Source organism: Puma concolor, chromosome B3 (assembly GCF_028749965.1).
Source record: "Puma concolor isolate L17-30 chromosome B3, mPumCon1.1.hap2, whole genome shotgun sequence".
In the NCBI taxonomy this organism is placed as follows: domain Eukaryota; kingdom Metazoa; phylum Chordata; class Mammalia; order Carnivora; family Felidae; genus Puma; species Puma concolor.
The window spans coordinates 48,019,088-48,044,879 of NC_141672.1; the positions used below are offsets into that span (position 1 = coordinate 48,019,088).

General features: G+C 37.9%; 1 protein-coding gene and 1 long non-coding RNA gene across 7 annotated transcripts in view; one reads left to right on the forward strand and one right to left on the reverse strand.

The window, feature by feature from the left end:
• Positions 1 to 8,596, reverse strand: part of LOC147579955 (uncharacterized) — a 489,173-nt gene extending 480,577 nt beyond the window's left edge. The window contains exons 1-2 of the long non-coding RNA XR_015252370.1: positions 8,491 to 8,596; positions 4,556 to 8,241 (exon numbers count right to left, since the gene is read on the reverse strand). This is a non-coding gene — a long non-coding RNA (uncharacterized LOC147579955). The remainder of the gene's footprint in view (positions 1 to 4,555; positions 8,242 to 8,490) is intronic.
• Positions 1 to 25,027, forward strand: part of FERMT2 (FERM domain containing kindlin 2) — an 85,698-nt gene extending 60,671 nt beyond the window's left edge. The window contains exons 5-18 of one of the 6 annotated variants that reach the window (XM_086709736.1): positions 1,776 to 1,808; positions 2,143 to 2,368; positions 2,479 to 2,581; positions 4,048 to 4,155; positions 8,521 to 8,655; positions 9,744 to 9,793; positions 10,923 to 11,047; positions 17,284 to 17,390; positions 17,525 to 17,746; positions 19,813 to 19,836; positions 20,375 to 20,395; positions 21,028 to 21,152; positions 21,797 to 21,938; positions 23,746 to 25,027. In XM_086709736.1, the coding sequence (XP_086565862.1) occupies positions 1,776 to 1,808; positions 2,143 to 2,368; positions 2,479 to 2,581; positions 4,048 to 4,155; positions 8,521 to 8,655; positions 9,744 to 9,793; positions 10,923 to 11,047; positions 17,284 to 17,390; positions 17,525 to 17,746; positions 19,813 to 19,836; positions 20,375 to 20,395; positions 21,028 to 21,152; positions 21,797 to 21,938; positions 23,746 to 23,919 (1,595 nt within the window). In that variant the 3' untranslated portion in view covers positions 23,920 to 25,027. The remainder of the gene's footprint in view (positions 1 to 1,775; positions 1,809 to 2,142; positions 2,369 to 2,478; positions 2,582 to 4,047; positions 4,156 to 8,520; positions 8,656 to 9,743; positions 9,794 to 10,922; positions 11,048 to 17,283; positions 17,391 to 17,524; positions 17,747 to 19,812; positions 19,837 to 20,374; positions 20,396 to 21,027; positions 21,153 to 21,796; positions 21,939 to 23,745) is intronic. The other 5 variants (XM_086709737.1, XM_086709738.1, XM_086709739.1 and 2 more) reach the window with 5 other exon arrangements.
• Positions 25,028 to 25,792: the final 765 nt, after the last annotated feature.

The following is a 25,792-nucleotide window of genomic DNA, read 5'->3' on the forward strand; positions in this document are numbered from 1 at the left end:
AAATATGAAGTGTAGAATATACAAAGTATAGGAAATTGAGCGGGAAGAGAATCGATTGGGTGGCTGATTCCATTAAATGTTGTGCGACTTAGGGGAATATATTTCATTTTAGAAACTTCATGAAGAAAATTGTCAATTCTAACTTTAATTCTGAATCGTAATTACAGTCCATCATACTAGGAATGAATTTTCAATATTCTGACATTCCTAGTAAAGGGTTTATTTTGCTAGATCTTTGAAATACACAGTGAGAAGATTTTGCCTAGAAGATAATGTTTTCCTATCCCTTATACGTATATGCTCTAGCAGGATTATTCTTTGCCAAGCTGAGCTGGAGTAATGTTTTCAGCCCCCACCCCCCCGCCTTTTTTTTTTTAATGTTTTTTAATGTTTATTTATTTTTGAGAGAGGGAGAGTGCAAGCAGGGGAGGGCAGAGAGAAAGGGGGACACAGAATCTGAAGTAGGCTCTAGGCTGTCAGCACATAGCCCGATGTGGGGCTTGAGCTCACGAACCGTGAGATCATGACCTGAGCCGAAGTCGGACGCTCAACCGACTGAGCCACCCAGGCACCCCTGTTTTCAGCCCTTTTAATAAGTATGGGTGCCCAAGTAGTAACCCTTTCACAAAATGCTGTTGTAGTTTTAAAGTTCTAGCTTTTAAGGATATCACTCACTAATCCAGTGTTCTTTAAAGCTAAAAAGGAGAGTTGACAGCTTTCTTTGTTGCTTATTTAACAACATTTAGATTCTGCAAGTTGCTTTAGTCACTAACATTGAAGAATACCTACTGGGGACATCAAATCAGATACCCTGTGGCTAGCAAGATTTTTTTTTTTTTTTTTCCTTTGTGTTCTTTTCCTAGACTAGGTCATGACAACTACAAAAATCTCTAGCATGGTCACCAATTTTTCATAGGTAATTTTTTCTATCATTGTATTGGGGTGAGGTGGTAGGGAGGGATTGTTAGAGTGGAAAGGAAATTCCTAAACATATTCCTAAATTAGGTAAGGGAAACAGCCATTCTCTTTCCATCATCCATTAACAGTGTGATACTTATTTACACATTTTTTAATTATGAAGACAAAATATAATGAACAGAGTTAGGACTTCAAGGGGAGGTGCTTTTACTTAATGCCATTCTGAACTTTTTGTTTTTTAAGTCTTAATTTTATCTCCTTAATTTTTATAATTTAGATGATAGAGGATATATTGTCAGTTGATTTAATTCAAGTTTTTATTTATGTAGCCGCTACTTTGTGTCTGGCCTACTGAACACTGAGGAATTGGAAGATACAATATCCCTGCCTTCAGGGGCTTAATTATAAAATGTATCTTTGTTAGCAAAATTTTATCTACCCCTTTGCTTTAATACTTTATTTATAAATCTGTTGGAACCAGTTTAGCTGTTCAATAAGAAAACATTAACATAAAATTGTTCTCTTAATTTATGTGCATTTATTCAATTACATTGAGTTCTTAGAACAAGGTATGGATTTCAAAGGGTGATAAATGTGGATATGTTTGTCCCTTGACACTTGAGCACAATTTCATTCTTTTGATTGGACAAAAACATTTATTTTACAGTTAGGTTACAGTTTCTAAGATTCTTTACTCTTAAATTCATTTGAAATACTTAACTTTAGTTTATGATTCATATTAGGAAAAAATCTGTTGTTTTCTTTTTCCCATTTCCTTTTCCTTTTCATTCTTTGTTTCTGTCTTCTATTGTTGCCTTTCCTTTATCTTCTGAATTCCTTTCTTTCCTTTCCTATAGGCACTGATGTTCTTTACATTGGCCCTCTGAAAGGTGAGCCTTGCCACAATTAAAAACAAAAACTTGGTCTGTCTGCTTCGGCTATATCCTTAACTTGTCTTCCTTCTAATTCTCTTGAACTGATTTTTTCCCCCAGATTTTCTGCCAACTTAATTATATTCTTTTGACCTTGTTATTACGTGTTCTAATGTTATATAAGTAAAGTTAATTTTACATGTTTTCAAGACAGGTAAAATAATGCACTAAGCTTTCCTTCCAGAATGAAGCTTTTGTTTCACAATTTGCTTTATATCATCGTAGTATGTATTACTGAAAACTAAGATTCTGTGCTTCATACTTACCACCTGTTTTTCATGTTATTTATTAGGAAGTATATATTCAAGCCCAGGACTTTATAGTAAAACAATGACCCCCACTTACGACGCTCATGATGGAAGCCCCTTGTCACCAACTTCTGCTTGGTTCGGTGACAGTGCTTTGTCAGAAGGCAACCCTGGTATACTTGCTGTCAGTCAGCCAGTCACATCACCGGAAATCTTGGCAAAAATGTTCAAGCCCCAGGCTCTTCTTGACAAAGCAAAAATCAACCAAGGGTAAGTTTTAAAATGCAGATATGTTGAAGAATTTCTTTCTCCAGTGAGAGGTAGAGATACTTTATTAATCTTGTCTTGCTTTGTTCTAATGCCCTCGTTAATCTGTCCAGGTGGCTTGATTCCTCAAGATCTCTCATGGAACAGGATGTGAAGGAAAATGAGGCCTTGCTTCTCCGATTCAAGTATTACAGCTTTTTTGATTTGAATCCAAAGGTACCGAGGGTTTTAGAGGGATCTCTTCTTTTTTTTCTTTTTGTTTTGTTCATTTGGATGTTTGGTTTTTGCAGTTGGTGGGGTTAGGAATCATTTATATATAGCAAGTCTGAATAATATTAAAAGCCTAAGCTTTAGACAAAGGCATCTATATTTGAAATAATTCTATTGTGTTAGTAAGTCGGAAGCATAATTAAACCTTTTTCTTTTTTGTTAAAATAATTGAACTTTTGGTTGATTTGTATTTTTAAAAGCACTAGCTTGGTACTACAGAATTGGTAAAGTTAGTTTTAGGGTTGTTTTTGTTTTGTTTTTTTAACACTTCTCTTCAGCTGTGCTTTTTGTAAAAGAAGATTTTCCTGAAATAGTACCTTTTAAATGACTTTCAGATTTCTAATTATAAATCAAAAGATGTTGCTTAAAAATTATTTAAGCTTACATTTCTTCCTATTTAATAGCCAAACTTTGTAATATGTTTTTAGTATCAAATGATTGTATCACTTTGCTTTTCCTAGAAGAGTTAAATTTGCTATGAAATCTCAAGTATTTTTCCCTAGAATACATATGGCACAGAGATTTGGATCTTTTGCTTCCTTATTTATCATCCTTGGGAGGAAGGGAACCTCTCTTGACTACCTCTCATCCTTTTCATGTCTAGATTAGTGTCTAGATTTTCATTATATAGTTTTCATTTTTTATTACGTGCTTAAGTAATTCTTTATTGTAACTGTAAAATGTATATATTGGAACTATAAAAATAATTTTAGTCCCTTTTAGGTCCTATCATGTCTCATTTTAGTAAAACCAAAGTTGTTTTAGGAACACAGTTACATTTGCTGGGGAAGGGGATGCTACGTATTGTTAAGACATTACTATTAATTTTTCTTAATGTAACTAAATGGATAATTCAGCAATATATAAATAAATCTTCTCCACAAGTACAAATATGTACTCTCTTATTTCAGATTCTTAAAATAATTGCTCTTTACAAGGACCTGACACTTTGTCTAAGCATGCTTTTCCTTAGTGAATAAGATGTTCCCTAAAATAATTTACTCTCTGATTATAACATTTTAGTGTGGCAGGTTGCAGTACCAACACTGAAAAGCAGTCACTTTTACCCTTTAAATGTCTTTCAAATCAGATTCATTTTCTTAAGAACTCTGGAATATCTGATGATTGTTTCCCTGTAAAATAACACAGAATCTATTTCTAATATTGGATAGTAATGTTTTGGACATCTCAGTGTTATTTTTAATGGAAAATTAGATGTGGGTATGTATAGACATACTTAACCCTGTAAGTATCGTTCTCATTATTGAGTATTTGATACTAAATAAAAATCCCAGGGAAAAAATGTATATTAAAACTTTTTTTTCCAAGCGTTGAATGTGAATATTCAGTTTTCGAGTTATTTTATGTTAAAGGTGATGTATTACAAAAGGATTATGTCTCTTTTGCTGCAGTATGATGCAATCAGAATCAATCAGCTTTATGAGCAGGCCAAATGGGCTATTCTCCTAGAAGAAATTGAATGCACAGAAGAAGAAATGATGATGTTTGCAGCCCTGCAGGTAGTGGAGAGTATTGGTAAATGGGATTTTTCAATGGAAAGGATAGGAGATTATTTTTAAATAGTAAAGTTGCATTGTAATTCCAGTAGCATTTTGATAGTGTTTGCTTTTTGCTGTGTTGAAAATGAATATACACTTAGAAGGCAAAGTAAGTACATGAATTTAACTTTTTGTCTTTTCAGAGTTTAGTGGTATATAATTCAGCTATTTTTTTTGTATCCTATAGAAGAAAACTATTCTCCCACCCCAGATATATATTAGTTTAAAACTACCCCATTTTGCTTTAGAAATAAGATCTACATTGAAAATCCCATTTCTAAAATGAAGCTTATTACTTGCATAATTTCCTAAGTAGCTGGGGCTGATAATATTTTTTAAGTGGCTATAGCAAAAATAATACATTTTAAAGGTGATAAATTTTAATGGACTACTGAAACAAAACATAAATTAGTTTTCAGAATGATAATCCTTAAGGTGTAGTTAGGGGCACCTGGGTGGCTCAGTCGGTTAAGTGTCTGACTCTTGATTTCAGCTCAGGTCATGATCTCACAGTTCATGAGATTGAGCTCCACTTCAGGCTCTGCGCTGACGGTGCGAGCCTCCTTGGGATTCTGTCTCTCCTTCTCTCTCTGCACTTCCCTTGCTCACAGGCACACGGCGCTCCCTCTCTCAAAATACATACATTTAAAAAAAATTTTTTTTAAGTAGGTAATGTTTTCCTTAGATTAAACCAGTGTTTTCTTGAGTGTTTTCTCAACTGTAGTTCTTGCATACCAACTTTTTAAGAATACAGTAGTGCTTATATTTTCAAAAATTTCCCCCTTTAGTAAAATAACATTAGGGAGGCATCCACAGATCTGCCTTCTTAGAGACACTGGGATCCAGCTGACCACAGATTAGTCATTCTTACAGTTCACATAGTTGAATGAGGCTTTGGTGAATGTTCTCAGATTATGGTAGAATTCTGGTTTTGCCAGAAGTCCTGACAGAATTAGTGTTCTTTAAGTACAGGAAGCAAAGTTGACATTTACTTATTAAAAGCTTTCACTGTAAAAAGGATTTTATTTTCTTCTCTTTAGAACACAAATAAAAATGCTCCCAGTCTTCCAAATGCTTTTATGCATCCAGGAAGGTTTTCTGGTTAAGACTTAAAAAATTGTCCTATTTACAATGGAAGAAAAGCTCATTTCTCCTTAGTTTATATGATAAAAGAAGGGAGTCGAAACAAAGCTTAAACAAGGAAAATCTTTGATGGCAGATAAATTAGTTTAGGTAGAGACTTGTTTAATCAGCTAGTTAAGAATCTTCTATTGTGTTTTTGGATAATTCAGACTATCTGAAGAATTTCGTGAATTAAATTCTGGAGTAATTTTGTTCAAAGTATCTCACTTTGTTTATAGTTTTCTACCTACATCTTTCTCACTTAGAATATAGGCTTATAATTTTCTAGTGACGGCTTTGCCAATGACAGAAGAGTAGTACATATAAAATGTATATGGGGGAAAATCACAGACTTATTATATAGTATTTATCTTTTTATTATAAAAATAATGCACTTTTTAAAAAACCAACAGATACAGACGTACCTATGAGTGCATAGTAGGTGCTGAAAAAAATTTGCTGAGTGAGAATATAGTTGACCCTTGAACAACACAGGCTTGAAATGCTTGGGTCCACTTATGTGCAGATTTTCTTTGATAAATACATTACAGTAAATGTATTTTCCTTACATTTTTTTCTCTAACTTTATTGTAAGAATAAGTATATACATATATAACATACAAAATATATGTTAATTGTTTCTTATTGATAAAGTTCTGGTTAAGAGCAGACTATTATTAGTAAGGTTTTGGGAGATTCAGTGCCCCTAGCCTCCATGTTGTCCAAGGGTCAGATAGACACACACAGTTGTATTTTCACAGAAATAGGATCATTTCATAGCTTTCCCTCACCCAGTGTACAGTAGACAGTCCATTTTAGTGCAGTAGAAAACACTTCAAGATGTGAATTTTAATTTGTGGACACAATGTCCTAAAGCATCGCTCTCCTGAACCATTTTAGAATCTAGATTTATTATTATTTTTTTATGTTTATTTTTGAGAGAGGGAGGGGGAGAGAAAGAGGGAGACAGAGAGTCTGAAGCAGGCTCCAAGCTGTCAGCACAGAGCCCAGCCTGGGGCTCGAACCTACAAACCGTGAGATTATGACATGAGTCAAAGTCGGACACTTAACTGACTAAGCCACCGAGGTGCCCCTAGAATCTAGATTCTATAAGAAAATTTTGGACTACAAATCCTGAGTTCTTAGAAGCCTTCCCAGAAATTGAACCAAAGGCTCTAAGAATCCATCCAGTACAGAAGGGGGGAAACTTTGAAAAAATGGGAAAGAAATGCCTATTCTTTTTATTTTAGACAGTCTGCACTCTGAACTTGGGGCTTCTGGTTCCCTGTGTAACGTAAATCTACAATAGTAAAAGGAAACAAAGTAAGGAGGAGTGGATCAAAAACAGAAAGGTTAATAACACTGTTTTTAAAGTATTTGGGTCCAAGTCTGTATTGTAACATTTAAAAGATAACCGATGCACCTCTGAAAGCAAAGCTGGGGTTTTATGACCATTCCCGTTCATAGCCAGGGTTTCTCCAGTATAACTTAAAAGGACTTTCTGCATCAGAATCACCTAAGTCACTTAATAAAAATTGCAGATTCTGGGCTGGACTCCAGATTTGCTAAATTAAAATCTCTGTCGGGTGAACCTAAGAATATGTATTTTTAACCAACTCTCTTGACGATTCTTAATGTTACCGACATTTGAGGCAACTTCCTGAGGGCCTCAACCTACCACATTCTCCATGATTTGTGAACATGGAAGTTTCTATCACTGGAGGGATCTCATTTCAGCACAGCTGAAGGTATAGCCAGAGACTATTCATTATCAATTCACTAATCTTAAAATACAGAGGAACACTGACAGTTAGCCTCAGATTAGTTCATTCAGTGTTCCCATGAATAGATCCTATTCAATGAATGAATACTTTAGAAATTTGGAGTGCTACTTAATGCTTTGAAAGGAAACTGATTAGGGGCACCTAGGTGGCTCAGTCGGTTAAGTGTCAACTCTTGATTTCAGCTCAGGTCTTGATCTCATGATTCATGGTTCAAGCCCTAGTTCGTGGGTTCGAGCCCCACATCGGGTTCTGTGTTGACATCGCGCAGCCTGCTGGAGATTCTGTCTTCCTCTCTCTGCTCCTCCCCTGCTCGTGCTCACACACGCACGTTCTCTCTCTCTCAAAATAAATAAACTTAAAAAAAAAAAAAAAGAGAGGTAACTGATTAAATGATTCAAAAGTTCTACTTACCTTTGTGTGAAACCTCTGTAAGGTTTAGCATCAGAATCTAATAGATTATTAATATTTGTTCTAAGTGACTGACCTAAATATATTTAAAATCATTACTAGTTTTTCTTTATGTAAAGATTTTTCTAGCTGCATACGGAGTATTTACCACTACTCTGGTATATATACACAAATATGCATGTGTGTGTTGTTCACATATAAATGTAATCCATCTTATCATTGTTACGTAACTGAGATATAAACATCATCTTCCTCTGATCATGTTTTCAGCACTGAATTGAGGCTGGGGGGCCGGGGGAAGAAGGGCTTTAGCTTTCAACTAATTTTTTTCTGCAGGGTAATAATAGTAACACAAGGTAATCAATGTTAATATATTTTTACAAAAAACCTGATGCATATTCTGTTAATTCATTCAGTATTCATTGGTTCTAGGACCTGTTCTAGACACAAGGAATACTGCAGTGGGGAGAAAAGAGTAAAAAATCTCTGTTCATGTGGAGCTTAGTGGACAACCTGTTAACTCTAAGTCCTAGGGCTTCCCAAACTAAATCATTTTTATATATCCTGGATAAATATTTATTGGGATGTTTAGGACACTGATTGTAGGTGCACTGCCATTTATTTTCCTATTCTAGTTCTTGGACACTATATCTTTTCAAGTTAGGTGATGAAAAGCTTTCAATATAGATGCGAATAGTGATCTCATTTTAAAGTTTTACTAGTTACGGGGCGCCTGGGTGGCGCAGTCGGTTAAGCGTCCGACTTCAGCCAGGTCACGATCTCGCGGTCCGTGAGTTCGAGCCCCACGTCAGGCTCTGGGCTGATGGCTCAGAGCCTGGAGCCTGTTTCTGATTCTGTGTCTCCCTCTCTCTCTGCCCCTCCCCCATTCATGCTCTGTCTCTCTCTGTCCCAAAAATAAATAAACGTTGAAAAAAAAAATAAAAAAAATAAAAAAAATAAAGTTTTACTAGTTAGAACAGACATTTAAATAAAATATCATTTCTGTTTTCAGTATCACATCAATAAGCTGTCAATCATGACATCAGAGAATCATTTGAACAACAGTGACAAAGAAGTAGACGAAGTTGATGCTGCTCTTTCAGACCTGGAGATCACTTTGGAAGGAGGGAAAACATCAACAATTTTGGTATGGTGAATCTTTTTCTCTACTAGTTTAGTTTGAATTCTTACCTTTTTGTGGATTTAATGCTTTAGAGAACACAGGTGTTGACTTATCAGAAACTTTCAGGGAAAAATTTTAAATTAATATTCTAGTCTCTAGGATACAGTAAAGATAGATCTTGAGATATCTGCACATTCTCTCACAAGCAGTGGAAGAACATTTCTGCAGAGTAAAAGGTAGAGTGAAGTCATGGTAACATCCATTCAGTGAGCTTCACATTTAAAATGTTACAAAAAGAGAAAAGCAGATCTTGGGAAAAATTTTTAAATGCTAAGTTTAGTTTTAAAGCTTAGGAATTAGTTGTTACAGAAGAAATACTGACCTAAGGGCTGTTAGGATTTTATAAAATTTTCATGTGCAGATGTAAACAATTTTAGCTAAATTAGAATAATATGTTCTTGTAGGTTATATGAACTGCCATTTTGATCACATTTTTTATTAGCTTTGTATGCCACTTAAAAATGACTTTGTGGGGGCGCCTGGGTGGCGCAGTCGGTTGAGCGTCCGACTTCAGCCAGGTCACGATCTCGCGCTCCGTGAGTTCGAGCCCCGCGTCAGGCTCTGGGCTGATGGCTCAGAGCCTGGAGCCTGTTTCCGATTCTGTGTCTCCCTCTCTCTCTGCCCCTCCCCCGTTCATGCTCTGTCTCTCTCTGTCCCAAAAATAAATAAAACGTTGAAAAAAAAAAATAAAATGACTTTGTGGAGTGCCTGGGTGGCTCAGTTGGTTAGACTTTTGGTTTCAGCTCTGTCATGATCTCATGGTTCATAGGATTGAGCCTCACATTGGGGTCTGCGCTGACAGCGTGGAGCCTGCTTGGGATCCTCTCTCTCTCTCTCTCTCTCTCTCTCTCTCTCACAAAACAAACTTAAAAAAAAAATGGCTTTGTACATATGACCATACATTATGATTGTACTTTTAAAACCTTAATAATCTGTATGTTATGTAATTTTGTTTATTGAATAAACTGATACTTGATGGCAGATACTAAATATTAGAGTTTCAAATTTCAAGAAAAATCAGAAAAAAAAAAATGATTTAATTCTTTCCCTAGGGTGACATCACTTCTATTCCTGAACTTGCTGACTATATTAAAGTTTTTAAGTAAGTACAAAAGGGGAGGAATTCCAAATATTAATGAATGACAAGTATCAATTTTGTAGTCACATTCATGTTGGAATTTACTTTAGCATATGCATTATGAATTATGAGAGAAAATAACCATCTTTACCAAATTAAAATTGCAGTACTCATGAGTTGTTTTATCTGATAAACATTTTTCTTAAAGGGGAAAAGCAAAGATTATGTAACCTAGATTGCATCATGTAGGCTGAAACATACAGTGGCATTTTAGTATAAGCCATCCCCTCCGGGTGAAAGCAGGACATAATGAACTATTATTGCCAGCAGTTATTTCCTTGTTCAGAGCCCCAGATTCTATTGAATTTTATTGATTTGTTCAAGGCATATTTTATAATAAGGTTTTTGTGTATCTTATCTAGACTTTTATCAATCTGGGCACAGTCCACAGAATCTAGGCATTAAAGCAGAAAAGGGAGAAAGGAGAGGAGGTGATATGGAATAGAAGGTGTGAAGCCATTATGGAATAAACCATTTACTGTAGCTAAACATATAACAGCTTACCGTATGGAAAGTTTCTAAGATAAGGGCATGATTTCAGATGCCCCTCCCTACCCCCTTTCTTCTCGCATTTCACACCTTTACTTACCCACTCTCTGTCATGATTACTGTCATCTTCGTGTTGGCCTTGGGTGGCAAGTTGAAGCACCATTCAGTTACACCCTGAGAGAGACCAGTACCCTCGTTCAGAGAGGCTCCAAAGGCAGCCTTGCACACACTCAGGAATCTGCTGGTGATTATAGGACCTAGGAGCTTTCCAATTGGTGACATTTACTTCACCTTTTGTTTCTTGTCCTTTCCATGTGACCTGCTAGTGTTAGAGATGACTACCACTGACAGAAATACTAGATTGTTGGCCCTCCTTTCTCCTCTACCCATTCACTGTTTAAGATCTTCCTGAGTAGATTGATCGAGAGGGGACAAATCCAGTAACAGCAACATTGAATATAACATGCTGGCCCAAGGGAACTTAGTTGAATATATGTAAAACTTGGCCTCAGACTTTTAATGTTTTGAAACTTTGCTGCTAAAACATACTGTTGATAAAGTTATTTCAAAAGTGGTTTTTCTCTTAATTCTGTTTGACATGTAGGCCAAAAAAACTGACTCTAAAAGGTTACAAGCAATATTGGTGCACCTTTAAAGATACATCTATTTCTTGCTATAAGAGCAAAGAAGAATCCAGTGGCACACCAGCTCATCAGATGAACCTAAGAGGTAAGGAAGGCCTTGGAGTGACCAGTGTTGACGGAGAAACTTTCTGTTGGCTAACAGTCAATAAACTTCGCTTTGCAGGGTGGGGCAGGGGTGTGTTTCTCAGCAGATAACATTACTTCTTTATGGTACTTTTTTAGGTCTAGATTCTTTTTTTTGGTACATAGTTTTTGTCACAATTTTAAGCATTCCATTTCCCACAAATATTTCGTTGTAATCTCTTTGTACAGTCTTCATTTGAAGTGATTCCACTTTTCTTCTCGTCAAGTAAATCTGTGGTGCCTCTTTTCTCATCCTCAGCATTAGGTCATTCAGGTTTTCTTCATTCTCATCCGTGTTGTAGTCCTCTCCGTTTTTGCTGGCTTTTCCCTTCCTCATCAGCATCCTACTCTTCTTCCTGACTTTCACTGATGATAAGCTGGTCCCCCTCACGACCCCCAGTCTCTTTTTGGCTCCGCAGTGGGGCAGCAGGCACCTATGGGGTTTGGCCAACTTCTTAACCCTCCCACAACACCTCTTCCTGAACATTTTCGTTCGACACTCTGCTCTCAGTTTGGCTCCTGGGGTAGCCCCAGGATACCCCTCTGAGGCTCCTCCTCGTCAACAACCTGAATCTCTTTGGTTTCCTCTTGTCTCTTCAAATCCAAAGCTGTCACTAAGGGGCTGGTATTTGAGGCACATGTTATTGGACATGTTTCTACTCCCTTGTGGCAACCTTGTTTGCTGTGGCCTGAGTTGCTCCTGGCTGAGGACTCAGAGCTACTGGCTTTGGTCTTTTTTTTTCCATTTCACTCCCCACTTGGGTGACTTCTTTGGTTCTTCACACTGCTCCTTCACTTCTTTTATCTGACTGATGCAGTGGTTCAGGCAGAAGGAGAATTTCCTGTCCAGGTTGGTCTGGTTCTTCTACGGCTAGAGGACATCTTGCTGCCTCCTGCCTTGATTTTTCTGCAGGGTGTTGCAGATTGTTGATCACCACTTCACTTATGGGGATATTCACTAAAACCATTTGGCTCACTTCCAGCGAGAACTGCTCTCCTATGTGCCCATGCCACACTCCCTGCACCCTTGGCACCAGCATGCTTGGTGGATTGTCATCTCACTGTTCCACACTCTTACAGCAAAGGCTAGAAAACTAAAATACATTTTCTGGACTTGTTTGCAGTGAGATTTTTATTCCAATCAGATGCATTCATGGAAGACTTTAATTCCCAACTAAGTTATGGGGTTGGAGAGGCAGAATTGAGAAAGGAGCATGGTATTTCCAGGCTATGGAGCTGCGGGGTAGCCTCCTGGTTTCGCGGCCTGTTGGTTGCAGTTCCCTTGGCAGGCTAGTTGTTCAAGAAGTTCATTCCTATCGGCCCAACCCGTTTCTCCTCTGGGTTACGTTTTGCATGTACATTTATCCTTATATGTAAAGCAATATGCCTTTCTAACTAGAAATGTCCATATTTGGACAAAAGTACCCAAGAAGGGGGCCCCTGACTCATTCACAGAAATTATTCTCAAAATATTGTATTTATTGCTTAAAATATAAAGGTGTTTTCCCTGATCTATAGTCTTCATTTTCTTTTCTACATAGTGCATTAGGATATTTTTAGTATATTTCAATGAAATGTCCAAATCTCTGCTCTGTGTTCTGCTCACTAGTTATCTGAACTGTTGTTTTAAAAAAAGGAAACCCCTGGCCTGGGTAGCAGATTGCTTTGCCCATGTGTTAGAATACTGTAATTTTCCTAAAACTTTGAATTAGGCTAACTGCCTTTCTCTCCAAGACCCATGAGTTAACTTTTGGGTCTCTTTTGTTATTTGTTATTTTTAGAATCTGTTGCAGCTCTTGTTCTTGGTTCTGTCCTCAGCTGCCCAGGACCAGCCCAGATTATCTGCTCTTGATTTAGAGACTAGATCTGTCTTCTGGCCCCTGCTTTCTCTAACCCTGTTACATCCCTAACCTTCCCCCCTGCATGACTGAGAAGTCAAGTCCTAGTATGGAAAATGGCTTACAGTGTGCTGTCATCCTACCTTTTCCATGTCCTCCCAAAAGAGCATTTTCCCACACATCACACTAATGAAGATATCACTAGCCTAAAAATCAAGTGGCTTACTTCCTGTTCTGCTACTAAATAAGCCCTATGATTTTAGAAAAATAGCCCATTTGGACCTCAGTACCTTCCTCTAAGAAATGAGAGTGTTCTCCATGCCTTTGGACTTTGGACTAGATGTTCTCTAAGGCCTTTGGAGATCTAAAATGAAAAGTTCTAAAAACAAATTCAGTTCAAATACTGATTGAATTCCTGTGCCCCAGCTGTGCTAGATCCTGGAGACATGAGCAGGAACAGGTTACAGACCCACCCCTCTGGGTGTTTAGAGCGTTTGGGAGATATACAGTGACAATTTGGGCAATGAATAGTACTTTTTAAAAATTTTTTTTTTTTTTTTTTTCAACGTTTATTTATTTTTGGGATAGAGAGAGACAGAGCATGAACGGGGGAGGGGCAGAGAGAGAGGGAGACACAGAATCGGAAACAGGCTCCAGGCTCTGAGCCATCAGCCCAGAGCCCGACGCGGGGCTCGAACTCACAGACCGCGAGATCGTGACCTGGCTGAAGTCGAACGCTTAACCAACTGCGCCACCCAGGCGCCCCATGGGCAATGAATAGTACTTTAAAAAGTAACAGGTCCAAGGAGGAGCAAAGATAAGGGTGTGTGCCGTCTCAGTGTTCAGCGATGATGGGGAATATCCTGGCAGAAATAATGCCAGAGTTAGATCCAGTGTCTAACTCAAGGCCCATGGAAGGAAGGAGAATTGGTAAAAACCTTGTGGCAGAGACTGGTATGCAGAAATTCCTGGAGAAAAGCATCAGCAACCACAGGGGGTTTTGTGCTGTTGGAATGTAGAGTTCAAGGCAGAGGATGAATGCTTCCTAGTGGCTATTGAATCTGATTTCTACATACATGAGGGACAACAGCTGAAGAAATCGGCATGTTTTGGAGGATAAAAATGTTAGGGATTGTTTTTTAAACTGGCAGCAATGAAGTGTCACTGAGAAAGTATTAACATGAAAATAACAGGATCCATCCTATTTATATTGGCTACAGTATAGAGGAATAATTTTAGAACAGTGACAGTGATCCAGATTAAGGTGATCAATATGGATGGAGAAAAGGGTTCAAGTTCAGATGATCCTGAGAAAGCCCAGTCAGCAAGCATCCTGAGTGATTGATTTGGGAGAGGCTCATGGGGAGGGACTTATTTCTAGCTCGTACAAGTTGGATGGATAGAGTTGAGAATATAGAAGAGCTTATTTCGGGGAGAAGGACAGTGAGTTTAATTTTGGGTTATTTTAAATTTGAGGTGCCTGTGGGATAGCTGTTGGAGGTAACTTGTAGGCCACTGGATCATGGGAGATCCACACTGCAGATACTGATGGTATCAGTTTTAGCATTAATGATAAATGGCAGCCATTAGAATGGTTGTCTATAATATGAAAAGGCTAAGAACAGAACCCTGCAGAATACCTGTGTTTGAGATACAGGGCAGATTAGAGGAAGGGAAACAAAAAATGCTTACGGAGACCATGGAAATGAGACGTGGTGGGAACTAAGATAAAAGTTGTTTCAAAAAGGACAGCGTAATCACTGGCATCCAATACTACAGAAAAGTAAGATAAAGATTGTGAAGCTGACATAGCGTTTAGCCACATTGGAGGTGGTTGGTGGCCTTGATGCCGAACAGATTGGAGCGGATTTCAGTGGCCCTTTGAGTATGGGAGCCAAAGTACAGTCACTGAGAAGTAAATAGGAAACAAAGCTAGTTTTTTGATGAACCTTACCTGTAATAAGGAGGGAGGAAAGAGGGCAGTAACAGCAGAGAGAGGTATAAGGTGGAGGAGAAAGGCGTTTTGTTTCAAGATTGGAGAGACTCAAGGAAGTGAAATGCTGATGGAAACATCACACTAGAAATAGAGAAGTAGTGTGTGGGAGAGGAAGAGGATCTCTGTGATGGAGCAAGGTTCCTGGGATGGCAGAAAACAGCCCACTTGGGATCAGAGAGATGCCATCCCACTGTGGGAGTGAGGGCAGCAAGCTTTATCGGCTGTGGTGGTAGGAAGCTGTGTGACTACTTCTCATGGCTTTCTTGGAAAAAAGATATGAAGTTGTCCCCTAAGAGTGAGCGGCATCGGAGGCCTGAGAAGATTTGAGATAAACATTGTTGAGAGTGTCTGAAAACACAGGATGCAAGTGTTGAGGGCCAGGTAGAGTTTGGGAATCCATGAATTTCTGGTGAAACCTATCTGCTTGGTTTTGTGGTTTTTCTCCCCCTCCCCTCCTTAGAGTGCTCAGCAGCCTATTATAGGCAAGTAAAAGCGAGGTGGTTGGATGGAGCCAGGGTTAAGGTCTTGGTTAATGTGTATTAATGGAAATACGGTGAGTCTAGGGAGTTGGATGTGATAGCTGGTGAATGGTGTCCAGGCTGGACTCAGGAAAAGGAAGAAGTGAAAACATGATGGAGAGAAGGTGTCAGGGCTGCAGGACTCAGAGAGTTTGAAGACTGCGGTTAGAACGTGTCAGAGGAGCAGCAATTGGGCTACAGTGAAGCGTGGCACGTTGCCATGGTCGTAGGTACCCGAGGTGGCACGGAGTGAATATTGTCTGAGATGTGTGGCCTGACAGGTGCCTCTGCGCCTACAGTAGCACCTGAGTTACCACTCACTATGCCTCGCCAAGCTTTTTAGGTTTTTTTGGTGTTTTACTTTTAAAAGAGACATGATTATAGGATTGTGTACTTTTAAGTCTGCTTCAGTGAGTAATGAAATCTGCAAAAGAACTATCTTCAAACATCTCCTCTTTGTGTTACCTTTGCAGATTAAATGCAAACTTCCTGATAGTTTGTAATCCTTGTACAGAAAGAGGTAAATGCTGTAGCTAATATTTTTTAAAAGAAAGCAAACAGGGAGAAAGTCCACTAAATTCATGATAGGTGTTTCTGGAAAGGAGAAGAGGCTCTTCCATTTATCTAAAATGTTCTGTTTCTTGGGGCGCCTGGGTGACTCAGTCGTTTTAGCGTCTGACTCTGGATTTCAGGTCATGATCTCACGGTTCACGGGATCGAGCCACCGTCCGGCTCGACAGTTGGGCTCTGCGCTAACAGTGTGGAGCCCGCTTGAGATTCTCTCTGCCCCTCCCCTGCATGCGTGTGCGGTGCCCACTCCCTCTTATCAGAGTGCATAAACATTTAAAAAAGTACAATATTCTGTTGTTTTCAATACAGTGCTTTGTATTTGTTCTTTCTTTGTGGTAGATGTAGAGAGCTTTATCTTGTTCCTTATACTCTCCGTACAGAGAGATGTTGCTCCGGTACACAGAGCAAAGTGACCACAGGCCCTGCTAACAGTCTAGGAGCCTACTTGATGGTCTTAAGACACATTGAGGGTGATAACTGGAATACCGTTTAGAAAGCTCTGACATGTCTGTTACCTTCTTTATCCTTACAGCATTCCTGTGAGGTAGAGTTTTAAGGTTGGGAAATTTGGGTTTAGAGATGTTCCACAAATGGGCAGTAATTAAGTGACAGAGAAGTGTGGAACAAGGTCAGATTGCAGGGTGCCTCTCCACTATGTTGCACTGGTTACTACTTGTTTATGCCAGCCATTATCCCGCTATCTAACTGAGTGTATGTTCAGCCCACCTGTGTGCCCTTCTGTAAAGCTGCTAGCTAATGCTTCACAGAAAAGGCATCATAAAAGTCCTTTATTCTTGGGGCTTCTGGCCAGTAGAGCAGGCAACTCTTGATCTCAGGGCCATGAGTTCAAGCCCCACAGTGGGCAGAGAGGTTACTTTTATAAAGTCGCTTATTCTTACCAAAATGTTATCCCTATACATTTAGCAACTTAAAAGTCCCAAATACCTTGAGATTTAAGGAACTGAATGATACTAAAACAGCACAATATCAAACTTGTGGGGTCGTGTTTTTTGGTAATATTCTTTTAACAGGACCCTTTCCTTCTCTTCAATGAAGTTTTATGAGGACCACAAACTGCATTATACCCCTTTTCTACACTAGGTCTCTTTTGCTCCACCTCAAACAATTATTGGGTGATAAAACCTTGCTTCCCAGTTTAAAGATTCCAAAACAGCAAAATTCAGCATGTTAAGATACCATAAAATGAGAGCTACCTATAGCGGCTTGTGATTTCTTAAAGGTAAATTTGACCATTTTAATAATTTTTTTATTACAGGATGTGAAGTTACCCCAGATGTAAACATTTCAGGCCAAAAATTTAACATTAAACTCCTGATTCCAGTTGCAGAGGGCATGAATGAAATCTGGCTTCGTTGTGACAATGTAAGTTTTCCAATTAAAAGTGTGAACTTCAGTTTTCTTCAGTTCTCTAGTAAGTTGACCAGTCGTCCTTACATTTTATACTTAAAGGACCCATCATGTGATACATTTCATATTTCAGTATTTCTTTTCAACAGGAAAAACAGTATGCACACTGGATGGCAGCCTGCAGATTAGCCTCCAAAGGCAAGACCATGGCAGACAGTTCTTACAACTTAGAAGTTCAAAATATTCTTTCCTTCCTGAAGATGCAGCATTTAAACCCAGATCCTCAGTTAATACCAGAGCAGATCACAACTGATATAAATCCTGAATGTTTGGTGTCCCCTCGCTATCTAAAAAAGTACAAGAACAAGCAGGTATTTGATTCATTTCATTTCATCTCTTTTCTTCTCGTATGATTTTGTACATGTACTGTAAATTTAGTTTCCCCTGTTAAAACTTTGTGGCTTTAATGATGGTCTGAATTTCATATCAGGTGGCTGGAATATAAAATAGGATGTGGATGGCCTTCAGTCAGTTAAGTTATTTTAAAAAATGTTTATCATTTTAATAGGACAGATCATAAGGTAAAATAGTAGGAAGCATATTTATTCTAAACAACCTAAGGAAACCGCTCTGTTAACAGGGTGTTCTTTCAGGGAATTGAAATGGTGTGGATGCTTTGAATTCCTTAATTCATGCAGTTTTATTCCTTATATATGTGTGGTATAAAGCACAGCCAGCATTTCCCGGCAAAGTCTAGAACAACTTCTCACTGTCAAAATGGACTTTTCCAGCTTTGGAGATAAACTTTACAATGGTAGAAATAGTCTACATTTTAACATCGTCTTTTCTTAACAGTCAAAAACCTAAACCAAGATTTGCGTGATGTGACAGAGTTTGGTAAATTTTGATTGAAATTCACTGCTTTTGTTCACTTTGTTTAGAATTCCTTTCCTGGAAATTAATACCGTAAAAGGATTGCTGTTTAGGAAAATGGTTCTTCAGTACAACATAAAAGGTTCTTTGCAGGGGAATTTCATTTGGGATAGCCCCCAGTATTCTCTACACCAAACATCATGCCATAAAAGGCAAAGGCTTCAGTGTGAGGTGGGGTGAAGAAGGCCTTTAAAATAAATATTTCATTTCTATCTAGTTTGATTTTTATCTGTTAAAGAATAATTTTAAAACATTACTGGGAGGGCCCAATAAAATACCCAGAACACTTACTAATTCTTAACTTTAAATATAATGTTTATCATATGTGTTTGAAATTACTTAGCTGGAAATGTTCAGAAGGTTAATTACCAAGTATTTGTCTTTAAGTTTCAGAGGTTGTGTAAGCTACATGGAAATTGTTTATCCCACAGTCCCTACAATGTGGGAGTAGTGAGGAATGGAGGAAATGCTGCCCTGGGGAGATTTGTGGAATGTAGATTGTAAGTTAAAAAGGGAAAGTGAATCAAGTACTAATTTTATTTTTTTATTCTTCGTTGTTTCATTTAAAAATTACTTGTAAAAAAATCCTTGTTTCTGAAAGTGGATTCATTTGCCTTCAAAGGCAAGGAACAGTTTCAAATCTTAGCAAGATTCTTTCACTGTGAGGTACCAGGAAAAAAAGGTCTTCAAGTCTAACTGTGAAGACTGACAAATGTTAGCTTAGCTGTCGGAGATGGGTACTGAATTGTTTTCTCAGAAGCCTCTCAAATGATTGTTTTCACTTTTAAAAGATAGTTTTCCAACCCTGATTTCTCAACTAGATTGTCAAGTGAAAATTCTCTGGGGGACAGAAACAGTGACTATTTGTCTTCAACTGGTGAGGTGGCAGTATGTGTGGTCCGTGGTTAAGGATTCTTCCAGCCTTGTCTTCCACATTGGCATTTTATCAAACACACATTCTTTTGTAATCCTTCTTTCCCTGACTAAATTTATGGGTTGTTCCCAGAAGGTAGAGAGCATGTATTGCCCTGACACCTAGAAAGTGCTGATTGGCAGAAGGTTAGTTACTTATTGTGTGTCACATGCTGTACTCGTCGTTGGACATAGGGCTTAATAGTTAAACTATATAGTACAGTGGTGTTCAGGAGTCCAGTAGGATGAGGTCCGGGCCATAGGGTCCTTTATTCCTATCAGGGCATAAGATTTTCCTTTGGGCCCACCAATACAGAGAATTTGTTACATTTAATCTACTTTAAATCCCCAAAACTGTATATTATTTAAAGTTGCTATATATATATATATATATATATATATATATATATATATATATATATATATATCTCCATATCCTTATATGACTGTGACTCCCAAACTGCATTTTTACATTTTAAAGAAAAGAGTTGTTGGGTATTTTATCCATGTTAATACAAATTGAAATAGACTACTGTGTGTATAGCCACCATTCCTAGTGTAGTATATAGCATCTCTTCATTTTCCCTTCCAGGAAAAAGGATGCAAAAAACAGATGGTAATTGAGGGGGGTTGCTTTTCTTGTGTAAATAAAGAAACAGTATGGTCACTGCACTTATTTTATGCCTTCAACTTATTTCTGAAAAGTGGTGCATGGGTCATATTATCTGACTCAATCTGAAAACATTAAAGGTTTTTGAATGTTAATTTTGATTTCCTACTAAAATCATTAGCTCTGCCCTAACCAGTAAGAACTGGTAAGTAAATGAGCAGGGAAAAGGGTATTTGCTCTTTTTTATTTTTTTCCCTACAAATTTCTACCCATAATTTTAGTAACACTTAACAATCTAAAATAATATGGAAGTGTTGTTCTCAGTATTCAAAGTGGAAAGTAATCGCTGCTTTCTCGTTTTCATTTTCATGCTTGCATTTACTTTGCTTGGTTTCTACCTGAAGTAATTTTTTTTGCATGGTTTTTGGCTGGAATTTTGGTTTGCAGGTTACCGCAACTTTTTCTTTGCTTCATTGCCATTTTTTCTGATTGCCTTTTTTTTTCTTTCTGCTTCCTTTTTCTTTCCTCGCATTGCCATCTACAGCCAGGCTATATAAGAGATTTGGTAAGTTCTCCATATTTAAAAAAGAAAAGGAAAGAAAATAAATACATAAAATATTTAAAGCCCTAGCTACAGTTCCCCCACCCCACCCCCCCACCCCATCGCCTTCATGGATTTCCACTCTTTGTGGGAGTAGTCATCCCAAAGTGAGTATAATTTAAGTTAAAAGTTAACTTTCCTAATGATACCTTTAGAAATTAAAAAAATCTTTATGGTGGTTTCAAGTATTAAAGGTGCTAATAAATAGTCCACTACGAATTTATATTGCAGGTACTCATTCTGATATTGTGTTTTGGTGCTAAATTTAAAACCTGTCATGTACAGGATTAGAACATACCGTTTTATAAAAGCAAAATATGTGTGTGTCCTTGGAATATGTTTTGGGAGTGGCAGTTATTACTCCTGAAAGTACTTTTTGTTTCTGGATATATGGAAACTGAAATCAAAAAGAAATACATCAAGGTTTATTTTGAAGAGTCATTATTTAACTAAAATTCCTAAATGTGGCTTCAGAAATTTCCTAATTCCAACTCTTAGAGGTAATTGTGGGGTGGGGCACAGTTGGTTACTTTTGTTTTGCTCCTGCAATGAAAGAATATTGTCTGATGGTAAAGGTGATGTTTAATCATGTTTAGATAACAGCAAGAATCTTGGAGGCCCATCAGAATGTAGCTCAGATGAGTCTAATTGAAGCCAAGATGAGATTTATTCAAGCATGGCAGTCATTACCAGAATTTGGCATCACGCACTTTATTGCAAGGTCAGTGGTTCTGCTACTAAACATCTATGTATAAATCTTAATGTGTACGTTTTTACTTAATCTATTTCAATTAAACATTTAAAGTACCTGCTGAGATCCATTAAGCAATTTTACAGTAAAGAATATCGAAATGTATTTTCTATTCTTGTAATTTTTACTTTAAAAATTCAAAATGATTGGGCTGCCTGGGTGGCTCAGTCAGTTGAGTGTCTAGCTCTTAATTTCGGCTCAGGTCATGATCCCAGGGTTATGGGATCAAGCCCGGCATCGGGCTTCACGCTCAGCATGAATCCTGCTTAAGATTTTCTCTCCCTCTGCCCCTCGCCCCCACTTGTGCATTCTCTCTCTCCCCCCAAAAAACTCAAAATGGTAGCATTTCTATTTTTACTTATATAAGAATATCACTTTTTTGAGAGTTAAAGAGCACATCTTAAAAACAGGGGCTCAGTTGGTTAAGCATTCAACTTTGACTCAGGTCATGATCTCACAGTTTGTGAGTTTGAGTCCTGCATCGGGTGAGCCCCACTTCTCTTTTTCTGCCCCTCGCTTCACTTGCACCCTCTATTAAAAAAAAAAAAAACCAGAGCAACATTCCTCCCACCCCCAACGTGTTTTTAAACATTTATTATGTTTTAATACTATAGGTTCCAAGGAGGAAAAAAAGAAGAACTTATTGGAATTGCATATAACAGACTGATTAGGATGGATGCCAGCACAGGAGACGCAATTAAAACATGGCGTTTCAGTAACATGAAACAGTGGAATGTGAACTGGGAAATAAAAATGGTAAGCTAGGGGTGGGCACCTGGGTGGTTCAGTCAGTTAAAGCATCCGACTCATGGTTTTGGCCCAGGTCATGATCTCAAGGTTTGTAAGACGTAGGTCCTGTATTGGGTTCTGCAGTGTTAGCTCACAGTCTGCTTGGGATTCACTCTCTCCCTTCCTGCCCCTACCCTGCTCATGCGAACACTCTCAAAATAAATAAATAAATGGCAAGCTATAACAATGTTACTTGAATTAATATATAGCCCTTCTGGGGCACCTGGGTGGCTCAGTCAGTTAAGTGTCTGACTTCGGTTTAGGTCATGATCTCACAGTTCACAAGTTCAAGCCCCACGTTGGGCTCTGTGCTGACAGCTCAGAGCCTGGAGCCTGCTTCAGATTCTGTGGCCCCCTCTCTCTCTGCCCCTTGCTCTCAAAAATGAATAAACTTCAAGAAAAAAAATTTTTAAATATATATATAGCCCTTCTAAAACTTTAAGAATTAAAAGACCTATAAATTCTATAGATTGTTTGTACCATTACCTCTTAAAGTAAAGTATAAAACATGGTTGGTTATTCATTTCCCACTTAAACTTGCCTAGTTCATAACTAGCCCAGTTATTAGAACTCTAAGAATATAATGATCTGCTTAGAAGATTGTTTTCCTGTAATGCTAAATCCCTTTCACTCCTAGTAGCAGCTGCTGTTTATTGAATGCCTACTCTGTGCCAGTCATGATGCTAGATGTTTTTGTATTTCTAAATCTCACCACAGCCTTGTGCGGGATAGTTGGATTGTCCCTACTTTACAAATGAGGACACTCACATGTAGAGGCCTGTGGGCCATGATTGCTATGACCACACAGTCACAGAATCAGGATTCAAAGTCAGATGCTCAGGGGCTCTAAAACCTGGCACAGCTACTACTGTATATCATGCTGCCCCCAGACTTGAAGTACATAAATATCATTTAAACAATCTTCTACTGATAAGCTGTGTGTTTTAGGGACATTGGGTTTGTTGTAGCACTTCCTATTACTGCATCGAATAATAGGTTACTTTTCTGTGGTTAACCTTGATCCAGAAGCAGATAACCCATCCTCCTCCTGATATATTGTAGGAGCCTAACACTATGTCACAGCACCTATGTCATTTACCTTCATCGCGTCATATAGGCATCTTGTCATTTCTCATTATCACAGGGTCGAGTACAGTACAGTAAGGTATGTTGAGAGAGAGACCATGTTCCCATAACTTGGTTATAGTATATTGTTATAATTCTGTTATTGTTAATCTCTTACAGTATCTAACTTACAAATTAAACTTTATCATAGGTATATCTGTAAAGGAAAGAAAAGCATAGTGTATGTAGGGTTCAGTACTATCCATGGTTTCAGGCATCCACTTAGGGTCCTGAAATATATTCCCCATGGATAAGAGGGGTTGTTACTGTATTCAAACATGATACCTAAAGGTTAAGTATCTGAAGCAAATATTAAATTAAATGCAGGAAGTAGGTTTTCTTTCAGGCCTTGAAGAGAGACATTCTCATTAATTGAATCACCAGAGACCATTTGGGAACATAATGACCTAAACCCTTTGCATTCAGTCTTCCTTTTCAGAACATGAAAACTAAAAAGGAGTCAGGGAGGGGCTAGTCAACTTGTATTCTTTTGGAACTGAAGGCATTATTAGTTTAGGATTAAAAAAAAAATTGAGGGTCGACAAATAGTCTTGTGATAGGGCAGACATTAAACAGCACAGTAGCGTCACTTGTGCCTTACCTTATGTGGAGTTTTACTGAGACTGACAGTTCTTTGTCTTTGTTCCAGGTCACGGTAGAGTTTGCAGATGAAGTACGATTGTCCTTCATATGTACCGAAGTAGATTGCAAAGTGGTTCACGAATTCATTGGTGGCTACATATTTCTCTCAACGCGTGCGAAAGACCAAAATGAGAGTTTAGATGAAGAGATGTTCTACAAACTTACCAGTGGCTGGGTGTGAACAGAAATATTGTGTAATGAAACTCCATGGCCATAACAATATTTAACTTTGAAAGCTGTTGTTTGTTATATGCTGCTTAATAAAGTAAGCTTGAAATTTATCATTTTATCATGAAAACTTTTTTGCCTTACCAGACCAGTTAATATGTGCACTAACAAGCACGACTATTAATCTGCTATCATGATACAATATATGGACATGAATATGGCACACATTCCTTAGGGCCAGGAATTGAAAACGAAAGTAGTGGGCAAGTCAGGAACAAAACATCACTGATTTAAGCTAGCCAAACTAAGAAACTCAAGCCATCTACTTTAAAGCTATCCAGGGCTTAAACTATATGAAGTCTATTTATCATGTTTAATGCATGTGTTTTAATGTATGTTTAATTTGATCATGTGTTTTAAAAATGCCTACTTTCTGGTAGCTATTGATTCCCCATCCCTCACTCCCATCCCCAAATAAATCGGGCCTGTGGAGGATGCCTGATATTCAATAATGTTATTGTTTGACCTTGAAGGAAAATGCTATCGGTCCCTTATGCTTGGTTTATTTTTGTCCTTGAATAAGCATGTATGTATATTGTCTTGTGTTTTGACTTTCACACCCTGTTGTATTACAACACTTTTAGTATTCACCAGCATATTCACTGTCTGCCTAAAATAATGCAACTTTTGCATTACAATATGAAGTAAAGGTCTATGAAGTATGCATTTTGTGTAACTAATGTACAAACACAAATTTTATAAATTGTACAGTTTTTTAAAAAACTCACAACTAGCAAATGTCTTAGATGTAGCATCTTTGCATTAATTAAATGCTTTTAAAAATATAATTAATGTGCAGTTTTCATATCTGCTAAATTAAGAATGACTTCATTATAGTCATGATTTGCCACAATGTCCTTAACTCTAATGCCTGGACTGGCCATGTTCTTGTCTTTTGCGCTGTTACAGTCGGCATTGGTGCTATAGTCAAAATTCCTAGGTCACATAACCCAAGAGGGGGCCGGGAGGGGTGGATTACCAGTATTGTCCAATAATCCATGGTTTAAAGAAAGACTGTATAAATGCATTTTATTTTAAATAAAAGCAAGATCTTTTATTTATGTTTCTTTTTGTACTTTGTATTTTTACTGTTTCCATAGCATTAACCGTAGAAATGAACTCTTGCCTTTGGGAAGAACTTTGCCTACATCTTGTGTTAGGAGAACAACTTGCTGGTATCCAGAGTATCACCAGATAGTTGATACTTAATCTCTAGGATAGATTCTTCCACCCCATTTTTTGTTCTACTACTTAAAAATGAACCTCATAATATTTAAATATTAGATTGTATAAACAGAAATATGACAAATGAACAGACATTGTTGCCTCGGGCAGAATTTGTTTTAAACGGCAAAATAACTCCTGGTCTAAAAGACCACAACTCACATGTATGAATCTGCTCCCTGGTGTTAATGCTAATTATTCAGATGCAAAACTTCAGTCCTGGACTTTTTCCCTTTATCTGTTGCATTTAATCAGGCCAAGTCTGGTTGGTTTTTCCCTCAGGCAATCTTTTGTCACTGCTATCATGGACACCTGAATTCAGGTCTTTGTCCTGGGCCTGCCAGGATGCCATGGCCTCTAGAAGCAAAGCTCCTATCACCTTCTCCATGGGTTTTCTTTGTACTCTAAGGCCAGGTCATAACAATCCTTGTTCCAAATATAAGGGCTTCTTCCCATTAAAACAACATTTAAATAATGTATCTCCTTTTCTCATCTTAAATACAGGTCACCAACTTGTATAGTCACTTGGTAAAAGCCCTGAAGTAGATTTAGACGAAGGCATACTCAAGTCCCTTAGAGTCTTAAGGCCTCTGTACAAGTGA